At 37.2% G+C, this 14,465-nt stretch overlaps 2 protein-coding genes and 1 long non-coding RNA gene across 3 annotated transcripts; 2 read left to right on the forward strand and 1 right to left on the reverse strand.

Annotated features, from left to right (window-relative positions):
• Positions 1–249: 249 nt before the first annotated feature.
• LOC137831120 (uncharacterized) lies at positions 250–3,725 on the reverse strand. The gene is made up of 8 exons (XM_068638659.1): positions 2,898–3,725; positions 2,608–2,814; positions 2,268–2,525; positions 1,530–2,183; positions 1,210–1,445; positions 966–1,133; positions 465–887; positions 250–389 (listed from the first exon to the last, which is right to left on the reverse strand). The coding sequence occupies exons 1-7, from the start codon at positions 3,162–3,164 to the stop codon at positions 779–781; spliced, it is 1,899 nt and encodes a 632-aa protein (XP_068494760.1). The 5' UTR covers positions 3,165–3,725; the 3' UTR covers positions 250–389; positions 465–778.
• Positions 3,726–7,700: 3,975 nt separating this feature from the next.
• Positions 7,701–12,764, forward strand: LOC137833397 (uncharacterized). Its single transcript, XM_068641748.1, has 6 exons — positions 7,701–8,153; positions 8,481–10,932; positions 11,100–11,277; positions 11,363–11,569; positions 11,639–11,899; positions 12,000–12,764. The coding sequence occupies exons 1-6, from the start codon at positions 7,751–7,753 to the stop codon at positions 12,762–12,764; spliced, it is 4,266 nt and encodes a 1,421-aa protein (XP_068497849.1). The 5' UTR covers positions 7,701–7,750.
• A 317-nt stretch (positions 12,765–13,081) lies between these two features.
• On the forward strand, positions 13,082–13,988 carry LOC137833040 (uncharacterized). Its single transcript, XR_011084655.1, has 4 exons — positions 13,082–13,243; positions 13,320–13,424; positions 13,508–13,583; positions 13,659–13,988. It is a non-coding gene; the product is annotated as an uncharacterized lncRNA (long non-coding RNA).
• The last annotated feature ends 477 nt before the right edge of the window (positions 13,989–14,465 follow it).

Below are 14,465 nucleotides of genomic sequence, written 5' to 3' on the forward strand. Positions count from 1 at the left end.
TAAAAACCGCATTCATAAATCACTATTTACAAATGCGGTCATTTACTAAGACCGCATTTGTAAATGCGAATTCACTATTTACAAATGCGGTCTTGGTAAATGACCGCATTTGTAAATAGTGTTTTTTTTTTTTGGTACATCCTGTTTTGTGCAGAAACCATATATTTAAATAACCTGCATAATGATTAAACCCAGCCAGACAAATACAAAATGTAGTAACTAATTGAAATCATCAAAATGTACATTTACAAGTGATCAAATTACATATAATAAAACCACTAATGTTGTTTACTTATGCTAGAGTTATAAAAATTAATGAAGTATGTGGACCAAGAATCTCTAACATATGAAATGCCTTCCTCACTCATTGGTGTTTCTTCTGTGAATAACTGCATTGCAAAGTTGACATAAATTAGTTTCTAGATATATATGTTCAAGAATTATAAAAATGATTTAACATATACCTCCTTCCAACCAGTTTTAACACCTAGTCTTATAATGGTAATCATCCATTGCATAATGTAATAGCCACACTCATAGCTTCCTGGTTGTTTATTACACTATATAATTCAATAAAAAGTAATATGTTAGTATATTGATAAACAATGATAATAGAGAAAGAAAAAAATTACAAACCTTTACTCTTATGTAGTTCAAATTATTTGAACTGGATCGACCTTTTAGGATGTTATATCCACGCCATGAACTGGTTAATACAAAAAACCTCGTTAGTAGATGGTTAATTAGTAACATATACAAAGTTAAGTTTATACTATACTTACGTATCAATGATATCCTTAAATTTTGTGGGCATCTTCTTGTGTAGGGAACAGAACCACACAGCAGTCTTATCAACCATTGATAAGACAAGTAACTGCCAATGATGCCTATATGATCATTGAAAAGAGTTAGTAAATATTTAAAACATGAAATAATAATAATTGATGACATATAATTAAACTTACTCATTAATGTAAGGGCATAAATAAATTTGTTTTCCCTCTTTTTCCAGGATGTTAGTGATGTATGCTTGAGTCTCAGTTGAGTTTGGTCCAACGGGATTAGTATATGCAGGATCTACGAATCCATACATATTTTCCTTCCCCTCAGTGATACAGACTCTATGCAAAAACCTACAAGTTTTTAGTTAAAGCATAATCAATAATAATTTAACATAAAGTAAATTGAATAATAGGTAAAGATACTTACATCATAAAAAATTGAATTATACTTATATTGAGCTCCTGGTTCCCAGATATAAATTCTGATAAATCTGTGTTGTAAATCATCAGTGGCAGTTCAGTGTTGATTTGAAAAAATGTATTATCCCACGGAACTGGAAAAGGATCATTGCCAATCTGACTAGCAATGAGACGTAGGGAAGCCATAGGATCGTCAACTGGAACCTCACGCTTCTTTTTCGGAGTTGGTGGCTGAAAAGGTTCCTACAAGATAAACAACATTTGTATTAAATTATATGTAATATATAAATATAAATAAAAAATAATATAATGAAACGAAATTATTACATGAGGTTCGGGCATAGATCGAATGAGCTCTCTGGGCCAGGCAACGAATGTCTGAAATGCATCGGCCACAGTGGTTACCTCATCTGAAGGTAGTGGAACACGAGCATCAGGAAATCGTACTTTTTCAACAGTTACCTTCGCCACATCAGGGGAGAGAGGAACGCTATGTAAGGTGGTGGCGTTTTTATAGACTTTTCCAAGTGCCACCACCCGAGGAAGTTTGCCGCCCACTACCAGTAGCTCACAATCCTCTGTCTGCCCATTGATATCATCCCCTGATGTTGGAGGAGCCGCACAACTCCCCTTTGTGCTCTTGGGAGTGGGACTAACAAGGGGTTCAATCGGCTCAGCACAAACTTGTTGCGATAGAAACTCTTGTCGCATTCGATCATTCTCCTTTTTCATCTCCAGCCACATCAAATCAGTCTCCTTTCTCATCTCCTCCATTATTTCTTCACGTAACTTAGTCTTCATTTGAGTTTCCTTCTTGGAGGAGGAGGATGGCTGTCGTTCTGAAACTCCAAAAAAAAGTTTAATTCCGACCCCTTGTCCAGCGGCACGAACACGACCAGAGTGTTCAGGTCGTCCAATTGCTTCAACCAGGATATCGTGACGACCTTCAGCAACAAATGTACCGTCGGATTCCAAGGAATCCTGCAAGAGTACACAAAAATCATATTTTCAATCATTAATATAATTAATGCTTTAAAAAAATTGAAAATAACAAAAATAACTTACAATTTTTTCGATTATAACCCCGGATTGCTCGGAACTTGGTGCACCGGACTTTTTAATTCGGGCCCTCTTCCATTTTTCATGGCGAAAAGGTGGTGGAGGAGAAGTGACCCCTGTTTCCACATTCTCAGAATACGTCCCCTGTTGAGATTTCTCCTTTTCCACCATCAGTGTTTGCTCAAGTTTTCTATACCCCGAACGAGACATAACGTGCGGGGTAAGATTCTTCAAAGCTATCTCTTGAGCTTTCTTCCGACGATCCTGTCATAATTGAAATAAACAAACTGAAGTAAATAAGATAAACTTATTAATGTTATATAAACAAAAAAGTTACTTCACTTACCATCCAAGCCTCATTTTCACGGCTTTCTCTAAAAAGACGCCATGTCTCTTCATCAATATGTTGGTACTTTAAACATGGATTTTCGTCTTTAAGGTCGCCAAAAATGTATCTCGATGTCAGTCTTGACTTAAAGGTACGAAATTTAAGTGCGATATTGGATAATATCTTTGATCGAAGCGGTTCCACATCAGGAATGTCAAAGTTTGCCTGCAAAATAACATCATGAAATTAAAATTAATTAATCAATATTAAAAAGCATTATATGATAACAATAATAATGTAAAGCTTACCAGAACATCCTCCCATAGCATGTTCCGATCAACCTCTGAAACCTCATCCCATGAATTAATCAAAATGGAGAGCCTCTCACGAGAAACAACTCCAAGATAGCTCATAAACTCATCTGCCTTAGGACCAAAAGCCACTCCAGTGTTGACGTCAATGTCAACATGTGTCTTCTCACCAGCAGCACGTCTCAATGCAAGACGCTTCAATCTAGTAGGTCCTCTACTACCTCGCCCAGATCGAGGTCTGACTGGAGTCTGGTCGTCATCCATGTCTCTGTTAAAAAAATTAGGTAACAAACATTAGTTAATGTGCATCGAATTAAAATCATATAAAAATAATACATAAAATTATAAATGTTTATTTACATGTTGCATGTGGGTTGAATGTTTATATGTAAATTCCTTCACTGTGGTCTTTACGGGTTGCATGTACATCATCAAGTACATCGTCATCTTTATTAGTTATCATTGGTGTGAATGAACGAGTTTCGCCATATTCAATATCATCTATGGCTTCCCCTTGTTTTTTCCCGTGTAAAACGACATACCAATGTTCTGACGTAGGATCTTTCACATAGAAAACCTGAGATGCTTGTTGAACCATTATAAATGGCTCATCTCGATACCCTATCTTTCGAAAGTCCACTAGTGTGAATCCTGATTCATCAATTTTAACCCCACTTTTATTATCAACCCATTTACACTTGAAAACTGGAACGGAAAACTTAGTGTAGTCAATCTCCCATATCTCTTCTATAAACCCATAGTATGCCATTGATCCAAGTACTGGATTTGTATCTTTCGAAGTCGAAAACTGCATTGACTCGGCTTCAAGAGTAACACCAGAATTTTGAACTGTACTCTTTTCATCCAGGGACTTCGTGTAAAATATACAATTATTCACTTCGTACGCTGTACATGAAATGACATCAAACTTCAATCCAGCAGCCAACCAAGTCAAGGTCTCTGATGCCGTTGAATCCTTGAACACCTCATCTTTAAACCAAGGCATGAAAGTTCTATTATGTTCCATCAAGACCCATTTCTCTGCTTGTCTTGGGTTATTTGCCTTCACAATGGCTTTATGAGCTTCTATGTAAGGTACAACTTCATCTGTGTTATTCAATATGTACAAATGTGCTTGCAAGACTTCTGATCGAGATTTGCTTACAATATTCACACCACGTAAACATTTACTTGTAGAACGCCTGTGGTGCCATGAATTAGCTGGAACACCTATTGGATTTGCTTTTGTCATGTACTCTGAACAAAATTCAATACTTTCTTCAGCTATGTACCTTTCAATCATTGAAGCCTCTGGACGATAATGATTTTTCACATAACCTTTCAAAATTTTCATATACCGCTCAACAGGATACATCCATCTTAAGTACACTAGTCCACACAATCTAACCTCTCTTACCAGATGCACCACTAGATGAACCATGATGTCAAAAAAAGACGGAGGAAAAAACATTTCCAATTCACACAAGATAACAACAATTTCATTTTGAAGTTCATCTAGTTTTGAGGGATCAATGACTTTACAACAGATGGAAGAGAAGAATGAGCACAAACGGGTTATGGTGTGTCTAACATTTTTTGGTAAGATCCCACGGATAGCTACCGGCAACAATTGTTGTATCAAGATGTGACAATCATGAGACTTCAACCCAATTAACTTCAAATCTTGCATTGACACTAGACTCTTCACATTTGAGGAATGTCCTTGTGGCACTTTCACACCCTTTAGACATTGACAAAAACTAATTTTTTCATCTTTTGACATTGTGTAACAGGCTGGGGGCAAATATGTACGCTTACCCATTTGTATGGGTGCCAACTCGCCGCGTATGTTCATCTCAATCAAATCTAAACGAGCATTTAGACCATCCTTCGTCTTCCCGTTAATGTTAAGAAGTGTACCAATTAAGCTATCACACACATTCTTCTCAACATGCATTACATCTATACAATGTCTGACTTCTAACCTCGACCAGTACAGAAGATCAAAGAAGATTGATTTCTTCTTCCAAATATTTGTCACAGATGACTTTTTTTTGGACTTGCCGAAGGTGTGGTCTATGTTATTTACCTTTTCGTAAACCTCAACACCGGTTAATGGAGTTGGTGGACCACTACCCTCTTGGTGTCCATTAAAGGCTTTTTTCAACCTCCGGTAAGGATGATGACTTCTAAGAAACCTCCGATGCCGAAGATATACTGTTTTCCTTCCATGTTTCAATTGTTGAGAAGCAGTGTCTTCTTCGCATATTGGACACGCTTTGTGACCCTTAACACTATAACCTGATAAGTTACCATATGCCGGAAAGTCATTGATGGTGCAAAATAACATGGCATGAAGCTTGAAAGTTTCATTAGCAAATCCGTCAAATACTTCGACACCCTGGTCCCACATTAACTTCAAATCTTCAATTAGGGGACTTAGATAAACATCAATATCATTCCCTGGTTGTTTCGGACCGGATATCATCATAGACAACATCATGTATTTTCGCTTCATGCACAATCCAGGAGGTAAGTTGTAAATAACTAGTAATACAGGCCATGAACTGTGACTTGTACTCATATTACCAAACAGATTCATTCCGTCTGTAGCTAAACCAAGTCGGATATTTCTTGATTCTTTACCAAATTCTGGAAAGTCATCATCAAATTTCTTCCATTGAATAGAATCAGCTGGATGTCGGTACATGCCATCGCATTCCCTCTCATCTGCATGCCATCTAAGATTCTTAGCATCGTCTGGGTTTGCAAACAAACGCTTCATCCTTGGAATGATGGGAAGATACCACATAACCTTCATTGGGGGTCCATGCTTTTCCATGTCATCAATAGAATCATCATCTTTTTGTTTCAACTTATAACGTGATAACCCACACCTCGGACAACTTTTCAACAATTCAAAATCTTTCCGGTATAATATACAATCATTAGGACATGCATGTATCTTTTTGTACTCCATACCCATTGGACAAAGAATCTTTTTGGCCTCGTAATTACGATTAGGTAGACTATTTCCCTCTGGAAGAATATCCTTCAACAGCTGGAGCAATTCCGTGAAGCTTTTATCAGTCCATCCGTTTATTGCCTTCAAATTCATCAATCTTAACACCGCCGACAACCGTGTGAAGTTAGTTGATCCAAGATACAAAGGAGTCTCTGCATCTTTTGACATACTTTCATATCCATGCGCTTTTGCAAAACACTCAGCTCCCACATCACGAATCATGTCCTCCAATCGATCATCATCTCCATCATCGTGTACTGCTTCATCCATGGTAGAACCCACATATTCTTCAGTTACAGAAACACGTGGTAAATTTAATAATTCACCATGCCATGTCCAAGTTGTATAAGATCGAAGAAACCCATCACATAGCAGGTGTTCCCTCATGATATTCACATCCAGTATCCTTCCATTCAAACAGTTAACGCACGGACACCTGATCTTTGCTCCATCATGACCACTAATAATCGCGTTACGCTGTGCAAATTGTATAAATTCCTCTACTCCCCTTTCGTACTCATCACTTATACGAACAACATTAATCCAACTTCGATCCATTATATACTCTGGAATATAGTTAGGATTTTCTAATAATTAGTATTCTCTTCAATCTCACACATTTGCCGAGGGTCGAACACCCCCGGACTCAATCCAAACACGATATTTCTATTCTAAAAGTAACAATAACTAACATAACATAAAACTTTTATTAAAATGTAATTAACAACTAACACTAGTACAAAAAACTTCATTAACGACTCCCTTTAAAGACTGTTAGAAAAGAACCATCGTAATAAGCGAGGCGGTGGCAGTTTCGTAAATATATTGAATTTTGTTTGGCTTTTTAACGACGGTTATAGCTTGAACCGTCGTTAAATGTGGATGAGGAGGTTTTAACGACGGTTCCCTACTGAACCGTCGTTAAAAGTGAGTTGTTTTTTTAATTTTTCCCTTACCAGCGCGCCTTCCCTCTCTTCATTTTCACATTCCAGTTTCCCTCTTTCTCTCATTCTCACCCGCACCCAGTACCTTCACGCCACCGCCAGTGTCGCCGCTCCACCGCCCGCGCGACCTAGCTCTCCACCCTAGACCTCGCGCTCACACCAACAACCACCGCGCCGCCCCTGCTACTCGCGCGCCCCTACTACTCGCGCGCCCCTGTGCGCTCGGTGCCGGCCCAGCTCCCCGCGCCGCCCCAGCTCCCCGCGCCGCCCTAGACTCGCGTGCGCCCTAGACTCGCGTGCGCCCTAGCCTCGCGCGTGCCCTGCCGCGATTAGCACTCACCCGCGCCGCCTAGCCTCGCACGCGCCTTGCTTTGCCGCGACTAGAGCTCACCCGCGGCCCCCTGTGACCAGCGTGGCCTCACGCTGCCACAACCCTGCAACCAGCGCCGCCCCGCTCCACACCAGCGCCATCTTGCTCTACCCCTGCGACCAGTGTTTATATTTTGAGGTTAGTATATGTTTATTTATTATTTAATTATGTATTAAATTTTGATTTATTATATTTTGAGAGTGTTTGTTCTGATTTAGATATTGATTTTATATATTGAATGTACTAAGTCTGAGTCCGAGGGTGTCCGACCTTCGGCAATCTGAATTTAGTTTTTCATGATTAGATATTGATTGCATATATTGAACGAATTTATTCTGAGTCCAGAGGTGTCCGACCTTCGGCAGTTTTGATTTAATTTTCAATGATTATATATTGTTTTGACATATTGAACGCATTGGTTCTGAGTCCGGAGGTGTCCGACCTTCGGCATTTTTGTTTTATTTTTTCATGATTACATATTGAAAGTATTGGTTCTTAGTTTAACAGTTCTATGGATCGGAGTTGGATTAATACATCACGAATAAGTGATACTTACGAAAAAGGGGTGGAAGAGTTCATACAATTCGCAGAACATAATGCCGTTAGTTATAATAATGGAGTAAGGATAAGGTGCCCTTGTATCAATTGTTTAAATGGAAGGATATTGACTGTTTCTGAAATTAGAGAACATCTTTTGTGTGATGGATTTTTGAAAAGTTATACGACATGGACGTGGCATGGTGAATTGTTAGACTTGCCAATTGTGCACGGAGGTTCGGAGGAAGTTCATTTCTCAATGGATGATAGATTAGAAGACATGATTCGTGACGTGGGAGCAGAATCATTTGCTAATGTAGTTTTTGAAAATATGTCTAATGATGCAGAGACTCCTTTGTATCCTGGTTCAACTAACTTCACACGATTATCAGCAGTGTTAAGGTTGATGAATTTGAAGGCAATGAATGGATGGACCGACAAAAGTTTTACAGAATTGCTTCAATTGCTTAAGGACATGCTTCCAGAAGGAAATACCTTGCCCAATCGAAATTATGAGGCGAAAAAAATACTTTGTCCAATGGGTATGGAGTATAGAAAAATACATTCATGTCCTAACGATTGTATTTTATACAGAAATGAGTATGAAGATTTAAGAAGATGTCCCAGGTGTGGTTTGTCACGCTATAAGGTTAAGGTTGGTCAGAATGATGAAATTGATGAATTGACAAAGGAAGGTCCTCCTGCTAAGGTTGTTTGGTATCTTCCAATAATTCCAAGGCTTAAGCGTTTGTTTGCAAATGCAGATGACGCTAAAAACCTTAGGTGGCATGCAGATAATAGAAAATGTGATGGATTACTTCGTCATCCTGCTGATTCTTTGCAGTGGAAGAATATTGATAAAGAATTTCCTGAATTTGGAAAAGAATCAAGAAACTTAAGACTTGGATTGGCAACTGATGGAATGAATCTCTTTGGAAATTTAAGTAGTAATCATAGTTCATGGCCCGTTTTGTTAGTGATTTACAACTTACCTCCTGCGTTGTGTATGAAGCGCAAATACATGATGTTATCTATGATGATCTCTGGTCCAAAACAACCTGGAAATGACATAGATGTTTATCTTAATCCATTGATTGAAGATTTGAAATTATTGTGGAATGAAGGGGTTGATGTGTTTGACGCGTTTAAAAATGAATCTTTCCGATTGCATGCGATGTTGTTTTGTACTATCAATGACTTCCCTGCATATGGGAACTTGTCAGGTTATAGTGTGAAAGGCCATAGAGCATGTCCAATATGTCAAGACAAGACATCTTATGAGCAGTTGAAACATGGAAGAAAAACCGTGTATCTTGGGCATCGTAGATTTCTAAAGAAATATCATCCGTATCGTCGATTGAAAAAAGCTTTTAACGGATACCAAGAACATGACATTTTTCCCACTCCCTTAAGTGGTGTTGAAATTTATGAAAAAATCAAAAATGTTAATGTGACTTTTGGAAAAATGAAGAAGAAGCAAACGGTGAGTGAAATATGGAAGAAGAGATCAATCTTTTTTGATCTTCCGTATTGGTGTAAGTTGGATGTTAGACACTGTCTAGATGTAATGCACGTAGAGAAGAATGTGTGTGACAGTCTAATAGGAACACTTCTGAACATTAAAGGCAAAACAAAGGATGGTGTGAATGCACGTCTGGATTTGATTGAAATGAATATACGAGAGGAATTGGCACCGAGAGAAGTTGGTAAACGTACATACTTGCCTGCAGCGTGTTACACTTTGTCAAAGAAAGAGAAAACAAGTTTTTGTGAATGTCTTAAAGGTGTTAAGGTACCACAAGGCTACTCTTCAAATGTGAAGAGTCTTGTATCTATGAATGATTTGAAACTAATTGGCTTAAAGTCACATGATTGTCACGTTCTGATGCAACAATTATTACCAGTGGCTATTCGTGGAATCTTGCCCAAAAATGTTAGGCATACAATCACTCGACTATGTTCATTTTTCAATTCCATATGTAGTAAAGAGATTGACTCTCAGAAGTTGGATGAACTTGAAGAAGAAATAATTGTTATCTTGTGTCAACTCGAGATGTTTTTTCCTCCATCTTTTTTTGATATTATGGTACACTTGGTTGTTCATCTTGTAAGAGAAATCAGATTGTGTGGGCCAGTTTATATGCGATGGATGTATCCAGTTGAACGATACATGAAGATTTTGAAGGGATATGTGAAGAATCAATGTCGTCCAGAAGCTTCCATTATTGAAAGATACATTTCAGAAGAATCTATTGAGTTTTGTTCCGAGTACATGTCAAAAGCCAAATGTATAGGAGTTCCTGAAAAAGCTTGGCACTCTCGTAGATTCATAAGTAAATCTTCAAGAGGTGTACATGTCATAAGCAAATCTAGAGAAGAGGTTCTGCAAGCACACTTGTATATCTTGAATAACACTGATGAGGTGTTACCATACTTAGATACACACAAAGACATTGTCAAATATAAAAATCCAAGACAATCAGAAAAATGGGTGTTAATTGAGCATAACAAAACTTTCATGTCATGGTTTAAGCAACAAATAATGAATGATCCATCAGCATCTGAAACATTAACATGGCTTGCAAACGGTCTCAAATTTGATGTTTTATGTTGTTCTGGCTATGAAGTAAATGGTTGTTTGTTTTACACAAAGTCTCGAGATGATAGGAGTACAGTGCAAAATAGCGGAGTCACCTTGGAGGCAGAGTCTATGCAGTTTTCAACTGCAAAGGATCAAAATCCTGTTGTGGGATCAATGCCTTATTATGGTGTCATAGTAGAGATTTGGGAAGTTAATTATACCAAGTTTACTGTACCTGTTTTCAAATGCAAGTGGGTTGACAATAAGACTGGTGTCAAAGTTGATGAATCAGGAATGACTTTGGTTGACTTTCGAAAGATAGGTTATCATGACGAACCATTTATAATGGCACATCAAGCTTCCCAAGTTTTCTATATCCAAGATCCTACGTCTGACCACTGGTCTGTTGTGCTACATGGAAAAAAACAACATAATGACCCAGAAGATACAAACAATGACATTTGTGAGATTGAATCACTTACAAGAACGACCATCAATAAAGAGTACGAGGATGTTGCTGATGTTGTACATGCAACTCGAAATGATCATGATGAAGGAATATATATTTGTATGTACATGTGATTCATGTTTAGTTTTACAATATATTTCATTTTTATTATATTTCATATTCTTGATGCTTATTATATTTTTTTGATAACAGGAACATGGCAGATGATAAAGTTTCCCATTCAAAAACTGGTAGAGGACCTACAAGATTGAAGAATATGTTTAAGAAGATTAGTAAAGATGACAAAATACCTTTGTCTATTGATATCCACACTGGTGTGCCCACTGGGCAACATGCAAAGAAATATAGGAGTTATCTCGGAGTACTTTCTCGTGAAAGGATCTCTATCTTAACTCAGTCTTGGGATCACGTGACTGACCACGAGAAAAACATGATTTGGCAAGATATTCTGGTATGTAACTGTTTTTACTTTGCTAAATCTAAAGTTCTTTTATACTTTGTTTTTGTTTATGAACTAATTCTTTCAAACAATGTAGACACATTACAACATCCCGAATGTGGAAACCTTGAAAGCGAAGGTTCTTTCAGATGTGGGTGTCAAGTTTCGTCAGTTTAAATCAAAATTGACAACAAATTATATATATGGGAAAAGGAAAGAAGAAAATCCTTGTGCAAAATATGCATCCATTGATGAAGAAACTTGGCAGCAGTTTGTCAATATTCGACAAACTGAAAAATGGCAGGTTAGTATCACTTTTATATTTGAATATAGTTTATATTAACGTATTACTAAATTTTGAGTGTTATGATAGGAGGTTCGAAACAAAGCAAAAGCCAATCAGGCACATAATGATACCCCACACCTATTGTCTCGTGGTGGTTATAAGTTGCTAGAGCAGAGGATGCTTGAAGAAAAGATTAAAGCACGTTCTACTTCCATTGAGGAAATGAATAGTGTAGATTCTTTAAGACCTCCATCCCCACCACTCCGACATGAGATGTGGAAGGGTGCCCGTATAAACACATTAGGGACATGGAGTTCTAAGTCTACAGAAGAAACAGTTGAACGCATTGTAAGTTTGACAATTTCTTTTCAATGTGTTATTTTAAATTCTATGTGTTATTTTAAATTCAATGTGTTGAAGTTTGTCAATTTCTTTTCATTTGTTTTAGGATTCTCTTAATGAGCAATCAACACAGGGGACTTTTAAACCATGTGGTCGCAATGATATTCTTAATGTTGCTCTCGGACGACCTGAACACCCTGGACGTGTTCGTGTAGCTGGATATGGGGTTGGGATTCGGTCATACTTTGGACCTCCATCACACAGCAAGGAACAATTGTCCAATGAACCTAGCCAAGAGTATTTACTACAACTACGTGAGCAGTTAAAGGCTGAGGTAACTCAAGAGCTTAAAGAAAGCTTCATGGAGGAGTTTAGTGCGCGAATGGAAATGGAGTTCAAAAAGCGGTTGGAGGGTTTAGGACACTCACAGCAACCACCTACTATGGTAGAAGATGAACCACCTCCGCCTCCTATTAAGAAAGTCAGCACTAAAGGGAGTTGTTCGGCAGTTGATCTATCAGGGGATGACTTTGGCTCAACTAGCCAATGCGAATTATATGTTGAGTGTAATTCCTCAACCCGATTCGTTGCCTTGGGTAAGTGTTATGAAGGGGTCACAATGTTACACAATGTGCCTCTTTCTTCTAATTTGATGAAGGTCACGGTGGAGAAGGTCCTTTATGGTGATCTTGCAGTTCCTGTGCCGACATCAGAGGTGACAATTGTGGCAGAGGCATTACATACTTTCGTTGCCTGGCCTAGACATCTCGTCAGACCTATAGACTCTATGGTATATATTTGCACTAATACTAATACAATTATGATATATTACATTCTAACTAATTTAAGTATTTTTTGTTTTGATGAGTAGCAGGAACCTAAGACAAATTTGCCTCTGGGAAAGAAGAAAATAGTCTCCATTGATGATCCTCTGGCGGCATTGGTGGAAGTTGCTACAGCTTTAGATACAACCGTCTTAGAAGTTCCATGGGATGCCAATGTTTTTGGAAGGCATAGTAATCTACCGTTGTACGTTCACATGTCTGATTTGTTGGACCTTGCATCCGGAGATCAAGAGATTAACATAACAGTTCTGCAATTATGGATGATGTAAGTTCAAATTTTAAATTCTTTATACTTTTGATTTATTAAATATACTAGTACTAACTTATTGAAATTTAGGTATCTTTCTGGATTATGCTTTGATGAGGGGAAACATAATATATATGGGTTTTTAGACCCTCAAATCACTCAATCAATTGGAAACAAGAAGTCGGAAACACAAACATACATCACCACTGCCTTAAAGAATGGTGGAAAACACATTTATTTTGCTCCGTACATCCATGAGTAAGTTCTTATTTATTAAATAAGTTTTAATAAATTATTGAAATAAGAGAAACTAATTAACTGATTTGTTATACAGGCGTCATTGGCAACTATTGATCATATCTGTTCAAGATCATACCGCTGCATGGTTTTGCTCCTTGCATAAAAAACCTCCTGCCTATTTTAAAAACATTATAGATAGGTACGACAGTTTCATTTAACATTTATTATTACTTATATATTATATAATGTTATGTATTCTAACATGAAATCTTATTATTTTAGTGCTTACTCTGGATATAATATGTTGTGTGGGAGGAGAACTTCAAACGCACAAAAACTCACTTGGATGTACCTTAAGGTATTTAAAGTATATTTGTTCACTTAATTTAATGTGTTTCACTCATTCATTTAATACATTTATTTTCACATGCAGTCCAACAGGCAACCTCAAAATTATGAGTGCGGTTATTATGTTATGCAGTGGATGTTGACTATTTTGCAAGCTGAAATTATGAAAGGTTGGGATAAGGTAATACCTCAATACAATAAACACTTTAAAATTTGAGATTTATTAATCATGCACTAATTCAAAATATTTCAAATGTCACAGTTGTTCAACGACCAACACCCGCTAAATTTAGAAGCATTGGAGTATGTGAGAACAACATGGTCAAAGTATTTTGTAACCATGTATAACACTCTAGTATAGATAAATCATTACAATGACAAATTTTTTCATATATTACCAAACTTTTTTGTATTATGTTATAATTTGTTGTATGTAATTTTTATATTTAAATTATGATTTGAAATGTTTTTATTTTCTGGAATTGAAAACTTTATGCAGGTTATTTGAGATTTTTTAAAAAATAAAATTTTTTATTTTTTTTAAACAGTACATATAACGACAAGACAAAAAAGTTTCTTCTATCGAAAAAGGACATGCTTCTTTTGTTGAACTAAGTATAAATGGTTTGGTTAGATAATTACCGCAGGGCATAGAGGGGGAGGTCATAAGCGTCTATACCGTCAAATTGATTTTCGACGGAATGAAAAAAACATATATGGTAGAATCGTAACCATAGAATATGGTTCCACTTGGAACCGTCTTTAAAAGGGACACTTATAACGACGGTTCCTACCGTCTTTGAAAGTCACGTAATTTTTTTTTTGAAAAAATAGAAACCACTTTTAACTACGGTTTTCACAACCGTCGTTATAAGTCCATACCTTTTAACGA

This window comes from Phaseolus vulgaris, chromosome 6, assembly GCF_000499845.2.
Source record: "Phaseolus vulgaris cultivar G19833 chromosome 6, P. vulgaris v2.0, whole genome shotgun sequence".
Taxonomy (NCBI): Eukaryota; Viridiplantae; Streptophyta; class Magnoliopsida; order Fabales; family Fabaceae; genus Phaseolus; species Phaseolus vulgaris.

Excerpts from the sequence above, each read along its gene's own strand:
- LOC137831120 (XM_068638659.1), bottom strand. The coding sequence starts at position 3,164 with ATGGATGACGACCAGACTCCAGTCAGACCTCGATCTGGGCGAGGTAGT. Across the intron at positions 2,184-2,267 it reads GGGTTATAATCGAAAAAATT|GATTCCTTGGAATCCGACGG; the intron begins GTAAGTTATTTT and ends GTACTCTTGCAG. Across the intron at positions 1,134-1,209 it reads ATAATTCAATTTTTTATGAT|GTTTTTGCATAGAGTCTGTA; the intron begins GTAAGTATCTTT and ends AAAAACTTGTAG.
- LOC137833397 (XM_068641748.1), top strand. The coding sequence starts at position 7,751 with ATGGATCGGAGTTGGATTAATACATCACGAATAAGTGATACTTACGAA. Across the intron at positions 8,154-8,480 it reads GTATCCTGGTTCAACTAACT|CTAAGGTTGTTTGGTATCTT; the intron begins TCACACGATTAT and ends AAGGTCCTCCTG. Across the intron at positions 11,278-11,362 it reads TGATTTGGCAAGATATTCTG|ACACATTACAACATCCCGAA; the intron begins GTATGTAACTGT and ends CAAACAATGTAG.